We start from the raw sequence: 9,899 nt of genomic DNA, 5'->3' as shown, positions 1-9,899 counted from the left end.
TTACTTAGAACCGATTTTTAAAATGTCACTCATTCCACATGACTTTTAAGTTTGCCAAATTGATGCAAAATGGTAGCATCTTTCATTCGTTTTAGCAGATCCAAAACAGAACTTGAGAAAAGAAAAAGGCATTAAGAACGAAAACGTACAGCACAACTGAGATGCTGAAGCATCTGGTGTGCGGTGAGAAAAGGTATCACAGGGTAAGGTCCTGTGGGTGTCTGTAGGGGTGGACCTGGTTTGCAGCAGCAGTCACAAGAAAACTTAGTTTTAGCTGGTAGGAAGCTGAATGATTGCTGTAATAAACGGTCTCTCTGACCCAGAGGTTGTGTAGCTTGTGTCAAAAATGTATATGAACCTGTGGTAGGTTAACTTGTTAGCCTGCAAATAGGGTGAAATCTCAGCCTTAACACATAGAACCTCTCTGTCTGGAATGTGGAGTGCAAAGAATTCTATCAGCATTTTAAAGTCATACCAGGTAATTCTGAAGATACCACGCCCCTACCATGGAATCACATGTTGGACTTAACTTTGGGGTCTAGAAGAAAAAGGTCATAAATGCAGAGCATTAATTCATTTTGGACACTCGGGAAAGGTAAGTATGCACCCTGTTCCTCCCAGCTGCTTAGATTATAAACCTGTGCTCCAGATGAGGCCGTGTGCAAGCTGCACATGTAAACTCCTTCCACGTGAGGAAAACCACCAGGTACATGACTGGACTCCTAGTGTCCAACTAAATGTTAGAAACTCAGTACTGAAGGTCTCGTAGCCCACAGCACCAGAAAAACGCTCTACTCTGCACTAATGATTGCCCTCTCCCAGTGAGAACCCTAATCACCTGATACTGGAATTCTTCCATCTGTCAATTGACTCATACATGCAAAATCTTTCCTACAGCATTCCCTGTTGCTAGTCTCAACCTTGAGCTCAGAAACGATCATGATGCATAAACACGGGGACCTCAAGTGTATGGGGAGGAAAAGAATCAAAAGAAGCATTGAACAAGTAGTTACTTCGTAAAGAATCTTCCAGCAGGCTCACAGTTGGCATTTTTCTCCCTGAATTGAATGGACATCCACTCAAGGCTCCCATGGCCCAGCATGAGGACTCTTCAATGGGGCAAATATAAACCACCAGCACTGATTTACCTGTAAACTCCAAGCCTAGAGAATCTTACTGAGATGGCTGTCACAGCAGCTAACGTTAACTCAGTGAGAGGTGTATGGCACCTTGTTTAGTTGCTATGTTAAAACACTTTAGACTCTTCCTTTGGAATAATGGAATGTTACCCAAAGAACTCAATATGCTAATAAGTGGCTGACATGCAGAAATCAAGCATCTTTCAACCCAGTGATTTTCAAGTGTGGTCCATGGTCCCAGAAGGCCATAAATCTAGCCAAAAACATCAGGTTGGGTTCAGTTCTTTCGAGCAGTCTCTGGAAACACGTGCCAATTGTCACCATGATGGAGCTTTTTTCAGGAATAGATTTGTGGCCCACCAGGCAGCTGTTGGTCCTCCTTTGACTATAACTAAGGGTCGTGTAGGACCTACCAAGTGTAAATGATGGGTCACTGAGATGTGGTCTCTATTGATTTAAGTTCCATTTTACTGCATCTTCTGCCAGCCAGTCATTTAGCTCCATGCACGCGCAGACTCCAAACTTAGGTTGTTACCGGAGTTTTTCCAGGTTGGTTGAGGTTTTTGCTGTTCTTGCGATTTTACCTTAACTGTCATTGTTAATTTGTAGTTCTGGGTTAACCCCGCAGGTCATTTACTAGTCATTTAAATAGACCTTAGGAAAAAGTCTGATTCAAGTTAAGTCATTCACACACCTATTGCTTAAGCAGATGCACATATAATGAACACCGTACTTGTATTATGACATTTCACAGGCAATATGCTGCCTGTGCACTTGCTGTTCTCCCAAGCCTATTTTAATCAGGCTTTCTCCCCTACTACTCACTCTTCTGAAGTTTACCATCCTTACTGCCCATCTCACAAGTAACCCCGCTGACTGCATCCTTTCTTTTGTACACTTGATTTCTAGGCTGCTCCCTTGTTTTTCAGACCTCGGGGGCCATTCTTTGTTAATCGCCTTTGCTGACAAATCTGTTGGAAGGCTGAGTCTATCCTCTCTCTCTAGGTGACCTCATTCAGTGTTTCGGCTTCGTGTCATGCAGTGATGTCTCCAACTGAGACCTCTCCACTCTCAAATCAAACACCTGCCTGCCTACCCAATTCAATTGAATCAAGAATGGGCATCTCAGGTTTAACGTGTCCAAACCAAATTCTCGATTTCCCATCCTCATTGTCTTCCCCACGTCAAGTCAATGTTCACTTTCTCCCAGAGCTCAGGATACGTGGCTTCACCCTTAAATCCATTTTCACCTCATTCAACATGTGAACAGATCCTGTTCTCCTTAAGTCCCAAGCACTTCCACCTTAGACCAAGCCACTGCCACCTCACATAAAAGGGCTGACACACCCTTGATCTTCGCTTTTACCCCACTACCCAGTAGCCCACATAATCTTTAGGTCACGTCACCCTTCTGCTCCAAGCCCTCCTGTGGCTCTTCTCCATCACCTTGTTTTCTTTCTCCTGTGCACTTGCCTACCTCAGCTTCTCCTGCCACCCCGGGGCCAGCATTCTGGCCACCATGTCCCCAAGACACGGCAAGCACTCCACTTGACTCTGAATTCGCCTGGAAAGCTCTGCCCCAGATATCCACAGCCTTCCGAGTGAATTACAAAGGCTTTCGGTACACTGTTAAAATCCTCCCCACCAAACTGTTCCATACACGGAAGTGCCGAGGCCCCAAAGGCCACTAGCAACATGTCTGCATCACACAGCATCAGTAACCCAGAACTTACTGATAAACCTTCAGAAAACACACCCCTGACATCTTAAACTGACTGGGAGGGACTAGACACAAGCAGCACTGAGGCAACTACTTGAACTCTTCATCTCCCGGTTACTCCTCTTCTCCCCTTTCCCATGACTACCTCACTGCATCAGGTTCTTTCCAGCTTTGACCATTGCTTGAAAGTCATCTCACTAGATGTTTCCGAGGGCAGGTGGGTGGCCTCCTTCATTAGCGACTGCCACTTTCTCTACGTTTTCATCAGAAATCAAAATGCTATTAAAGCAGCTTGACTGGAGTTTCCATACTTGGCTTTGCTTCCAGTCACCAGGGGGCACCACTACCCCGCTTAGCTGAAGCACTGTGGACGTGGAAGTCACACGACAGCCACACTGTGCACCCTGGGTTCATGTCACAGGACCAGGTCAAAGTGTCACTGGCTTGCCTTCAGTTTTAACCAGAAGACATGGGTGGAGGGAAATACTTTCCAAACTTCACTTGTAAACTCCTCTTTTAGATTCTTTGGAGTAAAACAGGATATTTAACTATTCACAAGGTAGTTTGGAAACGCCCATGCTTTTTCACTGTATTCCCCCATTCAATCTTGGCTGCCACAATGAGACAGACAGAAAGCGCGAGGACTCTTTCTCTTGCATCTGTACTGGGACCTCAGCAGCAGACAGTAACTGCTCCAGGTCTGTCAAAGATGCGTTTTCATCTTCCCACATCCACAGCCTTTTCAAATACAATACAGACCAACAGTTGCTTTTTCCTCTGCCCATCAGCCATCCCACATTGCATCTACAATCTCATCTTTAAAATCATCCCCCTTTCCTGGGAAGGGCCACACGTTTTAGGCTTTATAGGCCTAAAGGTCTGTCACTCATCTCAGCTCTTACAGTGCCAGAACCACTCAACCCATAAATAAGTGAACATGGCAGTGTCCCAATACAGAGGGACACAAATTGGATTTCCTGTTTCATGTCCCATAAGCTATTTTGATTTTCACCATTAAAAAATGTAAACACCACCTTCGAGTCATACAAACAAGGTGGCAGGATGAGCCAGTTTGCCAACCCTGTTCCAGGGAGTTTGACAAAAGCTTATCACACAATTCCAGGAGATGTCTAGATTTCTCTAGAACTTGGTCCTAATGATCTCTGATAAAGAAGCTCAGACAATACTTTGCTTCCAATTGTATTAGTCTCTTTTTATTCTTTTGGTAATCTCTTCCAGAGTTAACTACTTCCGTTTGTAGGTGATGAAATGTCTAAGGAATCCACTTGAAATGTTGGCTGTGAGCATGGTCTGTCTTTCCCTTCAACTCCGAATTAAGACTTTTGATCCTTGTATTTTATATTCCAGTCCCAGAAGTAGTTTTCACTGTAGAAGTTATCTGAAGACAGTCTTACGCTTTATAGTAGTGGTCTACCAGGCTCTAGCTTCTCCAGGAACACTACACAGGATGGATTTAAATACGTATTAAACTAAGAGGCATTCTCTGAAATGAGTTTAAATGCATTTTATTTTTAGACAACCTACATGACATGTTTTTCTTAAAAACACTGCCTCTGCTCCAAATAAATCAAGGTCAAGATAAACGAAGAGCTCCAGGTGACATCAGTCCCGTCTGTCCTAGTCCTGGTGTGTGGATGAAAAGCGGCTGCCAGTTATGATGATGACAGGTGATGGATCCCAATGGCCAACTGTGTTACTGTAAAAACAAGGAAAGCTGTATTAACACTTTTTTCCGATGAGAAAGCACGAAAGTCTCTAGGCTGCACATGTATTCCCCTCTTCAATCTGGGCCGCCACAAAGACAGGCAGAAAGCGCAGGGATTTTTTTTCTTTTGCATCCTAGTGCAAACCAAAAGAACAACATCCAATTGTTCAAGGTCTATCAGTGGATGCAGAACCATTCTTACCAAATCAGAGGGAGAATTTCTAGAAGTCTCATTTTAAGCCAAGTCCCACTCACTCACACTTTGTTCTACCAACAAAACCCTCAGGTACTCTCTGGATAATTCCCTTGGCAGCCATTGGCACTGTCCTTCCTGTGCACTGCGGCTGCTCATCCTGTTTAGTGTAGCCTTACGTTTATCTACTTCCTCATCTACATGAAAGCCTCTGAAAGCTAGGATAACGAATGCCTTCACTTCTGTACTGCTTCCAGCAGTTCCTTGCGTAGCAGACATGCACTTAATTTTACTAAAGCGATTTGCATCAGTTTAACAGCCAGTTCCAAACAGTATTTACTACAAGCTAGTAACATCAAGGCTTTCGATGATCAATCGCCAATTAGCAGTAAACTCAAGTGAAAAAGGTTTTGATACAGTCAAGTTTTCAGTGGGTAATGAATAGTCTAAGCCTTTCTATCTCATTGAAACCTTTTACATGTGAAACACCCTCTTTAGATAGACCCCAAAGAGAAACCAGACCTGGCCCCCCCATTCTAAAAGGACTGCTGAGCCCATGCTAGCGAACCCGGTGGCATGCAGGAGCATCACACCTACAATGTCTCCTTTTGCACATGACTGATTATTTCCACCCACTTCCTTGTACTTACACATTTTTCCATTTCTAAACCATCCTTAAAGAAAATCATATATGGGGTCACACCATCCTCACGGTAGTCCAGCAGAGCAACCATGCCATCTGGATTCATGTTTTCACCAATAAAGAACTTAGGAAGCAAACAAATACTCAGAATTAGACCATTATATGCAGATGTACCGTATCAAAACAAACGGAAGTCAAAAGGATCCAGACCACCATGATTCACTCAAGAGAATTTCAGGAAAACGTGATGCTTAGGAGGAAAAATGTTCACTGATAAAACATCTGCCCATATGTCCAAAGCACTAGTAACGAGCAAAATACAGAGAAACACATAAACATTTAAGGCTTTCTAGAAACTTCCCCTCAGCCCCACATATACAATTCCAAACCCAACAAGCCTGTTTACACAGTCAATCACAGCACCATAAAGGCTGCCTGTCAATGAGAGCACATCATATGGGGAAAGGAAGTATCTCACGGCCAGAGGATGTGTGAAAGCCAGAAAAATGAGAGCCAGATTGTGATAGGTTTTTTTTTCCCCTTTAAGTCTTAGAAGTAAGGAAAGTCACTGAAGTTGCCCAATAGGACAAGTTCGAATCTATCAGAAAGCGCTCCAGTGGCAATGAAACACACCATTTAGGAGGTAAGCAATTCATGAGAGGAAGAATAAATGTCATTCAGATAGGGAGAGATTCTGGAATCACAAGACAGGACAAGCAACACTTGGGTGCAGAGAAGGCTACCTTCTATGGCCTATAGCCCTGGAAGTAAATCTATGAAGTACTCAAACTGCTCAGACACCAGGAAAACAACCACAATATAATTACAAAGGCTCATCAAGTAACTCATTTTATGCCTTCGCAGTTCAAATTGTACAATCCTTTCGTCCAACTATTTAAGGTATTTATTTACCTGGTAGTTTTTGAAGTTAGCAAGAATATGCTTGATTTGTTCTGCAGCCCCTGTCATAAAAGGTTTTACTCTTTCTGGTCTCTGTTCTTCAAGTTTCCCTTTGATTCTAAAACAATATTTTATTAACAGGTTAATTCATCGAGTTCTGAGCAAAATGTTTTTTCTTCATTAAGTCAATACCAAAAGAACAAAAATCTCACTGAAAAAGGCAAGCAGCTGTCACTGAACAAATCACGAAACCACTAGTTCACAGAACAGATGTGTCAAGACTTCACCATTTTGAATTTCATGTTAACTTATTTCCAAAGTCCTTTTCTCAAAAGCTAAAACCTGACTGCTTGCTCCAGTATGCTCACATTAGTTTATTTATAGAAAAAAAAACAAGTAGCCCTGTGAGCTCATCAATAAAAAAAGAAAAGGCCTTGCACAAGTATGGCTGCTGCTCAAGAACCTAAAGTTTGCGAATCCCTAAATCCTACAGGATTCCAGACATCAGCTGAGTGTGCCAGTATCACTTACGATTTCATGTAATCCTTGATGTACTTCTTATATGCTTCTTTTGTGAAGCTGGTTTCCTGCAAATGATGGTTCATGACAATATCAACACCAGTGACTACCGTGCTTTCGGTACCTTCGCCATCGGGGCCTTCAGCGGAGGCATTTCCACCAATGAGCGAGTCATCAATGTTACCCTCTGTCCTACTGACCATCTGCATCAAAAAATAGTTTAGTTGAAAATGACGTTCTTGACCTTAACATAAACCCATCCCCAAAAATCCGTACCAGCAGTTCCTGCATCCATCATCGTCCCAACAAATATACGTCTACTTGGTTGTTGAAAACCAAGGAAACATTTCAGGGAAAAAAGCGTATGTCCCCCGTCAATTTTCCTGAGACACCTTAACTCAACGAGAACTTTTTGCTGACGGGAACGAAATGGGGTCATTTACAACCCAGTGGAAGTTTCCTGTGGGTTCTCGGGTGGCTGAGCGAGCAGGAAGGGCACAAGTCGAAGGGTTGGGGGGGGGCTTCCCAAACCTCAGACAACCTGTCGCGGACTGCACAGGAGGAGGGCAGGCGCCTAGGCGGCGGACCTATTTCCCGGCGCAGCTCCGCCTCCACTTTTCTAGAAAAACCCGAGCCCGGAAAGAGCGTCTCCTCCGCCAGGAGGCAGCGGAGAGGATTGCACAACGTCGCGGGGGGAGCGGCGGAAACCCGAGCCTGCCCAGCCCCGTCTCCCCCACGCCGCGGCGCACTCACCTTCCCCTCCACCTCCAGGCACAGCCCGTCCGCGATCTCCCGGATCTTGTAGATGTCGGAGAACATCTCATCATCTGCTCGGAGACACAGACCCGCCCGTCACCGTGCGCCCGGAGGCCCGGCGCCGGCGCCATTTCCCGCGCCCGCCGGCCGCACGCGGCCCCCGCCCGTCCCCGAGCGCTCGAGACCCTGGCGCGTGCCCCGGGCACCGGCCCCTCCTCACTCCCGGAAAGACCACCGAGGTCCCCTAGGCCCACGACAGCGGCGGCGTCCGTCTTCCCCGCCCCCACCCCGTCCCCTGCGAGCGGCAGTAGGGGAATAGCAGTCTCCACTCACGGCTGATGAGGTCCCGGTAGATGATCATGATGGCGGCAGGCAGGCGACGACGGCGGCGCTGGCTTAGCAGGAGCTCGGAGCGAGCGCGAGGCAGCCGGAGCGGCGCTCGGGGGGAGGGGGGAGCGGGCGGAAAAGGCCGACTCAGCCGCTCCCCAACCTCATATAGAGGGCAAGTCCTCCTACGTCATCGCCCGCTGCGCCTTCGGAAGCGCCGGAAGCGGTGACGTGGCACGCAGAGCCGCGTGAGGGGCGGGGCCAGGGCGCGGGCCGGGGGCGGGGGAGGTGAGCATCCGGGGACTTGGCCCGGGGACACAGTGCTGCGCTCCGCAGGGCGCGCCGGGGAAAGAGTGGGGGAGGAGGGAGGAGCGCGCAGGAGTGAGGAGGCAGGGGCTCCCGGTCCTGGCGGAGGGAGAGTCGGGGAAGCCGGGCCTGAGGCGCCCCGGGAGGTGCTGGGACTGGGTGGGGCTTAGATGAAATTACGTCAAGCTTCCGCCCCACGCCGCGCTCAACGCCAGCTCCCGCCCCTTTCTGGGAGCAAAAATGTCACGTTTCCAGGTTACTTCCTTGGAATGCCCTGTTGTAGGGGGGTGTCGCCCTCACGAAGGGTCGGGCCCTTGGGGCCCTGGGAGACCACGGGGCTGTCCGAGGGGAGGCGGGCCGGGGACGGGGCTGTTGACCCGCCTCTGTGATCTCCGAGGGCCTCGGAGAACTTTTCAGCATTGGGCCGAGGGCCTGCCGCGGCTGGAGGTTGCGGACGCCTTTGTGTGGCCGACTGAGTCAGGACGGGGATCCAGGTCGTCCCGGGAGCCCCCTGGGAATAATCGTGGGGGGCGCGAGGTCGGGAGGGAGGGGCTTGGGGAGGAAGGAAGGTATCACGGCAGTTGGCACAGCTTTCCCGTCTCTCAGTTTGGTCCCGTATTTGAAAGATTGCGGATTCCTAAGACAGCTGAAGAACTCTTCTTTCTGTGTTGCACTTGGTCTTGAATTACGTCCTTTGTTTGGGGGAAAAAAAGGGAGGGGGCTGTGTTGTCACATTAGGATGAAGTTGAAATGATACCCCACGTGCTAGAGGGTTATACTTAAACATATGGAGATTCCCACCTGCCCAAGTTTTATTTGGACTTCAGCCCCAATTACTGGATACTAAAAAAAGCTCAATTTCCCTACCTTGTTTCCCGGAAAGTAAGACCTAGACAATCACCTCTAATGCGTCTTTTGGAGCAAAAACTAATATAAGACCCTGTCTTATGTAAGACCCGGTCTTACAGTAAAACAAGACCGGGTCTTATTAATTTTTTTCTCCAAAAGACGTGTTAGAGCTGATTGTCCGGCTAGGTCTTATTTTCGGGGAAACACGTTATTTAGTCACACCTTTGGTTTTAGGCAATGATGCATAGCAGTATGAAACCTGAGAGTTTGTTCCATTCCAAATATTTTTTTGTACTTCTCTGCAGTTTTATGTTCATTTAAAAGCAGTTTTTCAAGTTTTATAAAAATAGTCACAGGAACAAGAGTACTGACGTTAACAGTCAAAGCACTCAAGGACTCAAGGTTGAAATCTTGACTTTATCTGTTGCTAGTCCTGTGACCTTGGGAAAGTCAGCCTCTTTAAGCCTAAGATTAAGTGGAATTTTTGTGAGTTAAAAGAGTTTAGGGATTAAGGTAACGAAAAAATGCCTAACATCCTCACTAGGTTATCAATCAATATTGGTTCAATTTGCATAATTCTTCCCAAATTTTATTACTTTTCAAGGTATTCCTGAAACTATTCCATTATCTATGTTATTTGGAAGTATTTGGGGGATTTAGTTGCTATATGTCTAACTAAAGACATTCTACTCTTCAATCACAACACTAATAATAATGGATCACTTAAAGAATTCACCTTAGTCCTTATGCGATTTCTATCTCAGGTTCATATTTAAAAGCTCATGGCAATCAGTGACTAGACATCCTAAAACATAAAATCT

General features: G+C 46.5%; 1 protein-coding gene and 2 non-coding genes across 4 annotated transcripts; all 3 read right to left on the bottom strand.

The window, feature by feature from the left end:
- Window positions 1-3,444: 3,444 nt before the first annotated feature.
- Window positions 3,445-3,574, bottom strand: LOC117021862 (small nucleolar RNA SNORA31). The gene has a single exon (XR_004422947.1). It is a non-coding gene; the product is annotated as a small nucleolar RNA SNORA31 (small nucleolar RNA).
- A 479-nt stretch (window positions 3,575-4,053) lies between these two features.
- TPT1 (tumor protein, translationally-controlled 1) lies at window positions 4,054-8,098 on the bottom strand. Of its 2 annotated transcripts, XR_004422874.1 has the most exons (7): window positions 7,930-8,098; window positions 7,594-7,667; window positions 6,853-7,043; window positions 6,334-6,439; window positions 5,429-5,545; window positions 4,405-4,576; window positions 4,054-4,318 (listed from the first exon to the last, which is right to left on the bottom strand). XR_004422874.1 is itself a non-coding variant. In XM_033104687.1 (6 exons), exons 1-6 carry the CDS (start codon window positions 7,955-7,957, stop codon window positions 4,574-4,576), a joined length of 519 nt encoding a protein of 172 aa, XP_032960578.1. In that variant the 5' UTR covers window positions 7,958-8,098; the 3' UTR covers window positions 4,370-4,573. The 2 variants fall into 2 exon arrangements, 1 of the variants encoding a protein (XP_032960578.1); XM_033104687.1 differs by lacking the exon at window positions 4,054-4,318 and having other exon boundaries at window positions 4,370-4,576.
- Window positions 4,645-4,775, bottom strand: LOC117021860 (small nucleolar RNA SNORA31). Its single transcript, XR_004422945.1, has one exon. It is a non-coding gene; the product is annotated as a small nucleolar RNA SNORA31 (small nucleolar RNA).
- Window positions 8,099-9,899: the final 1,801 nt, after the last annotated feature.

The sequence above is a fragment of the Rhinolophus ferrumequinum genome, chromosome 4 (genome assembly GCF_004115265.2).
Source record: "Rhinolophus ferrumequinum isolate MPI-CBG mRhiFer1 chromosome 4, mRhiFer1_v1.p, whole genome shotgun sequence".
Lineage (NCBI taxonomy): Eukaryota > Metazoa > Chordata > Mammalia > Chiroptera > Rhinolophidae > Rhinolophus > Rhinolophus ferrumequinum.
This window is presented reverse-complemented; position numbering and strand designations above follow the sequence as displayed.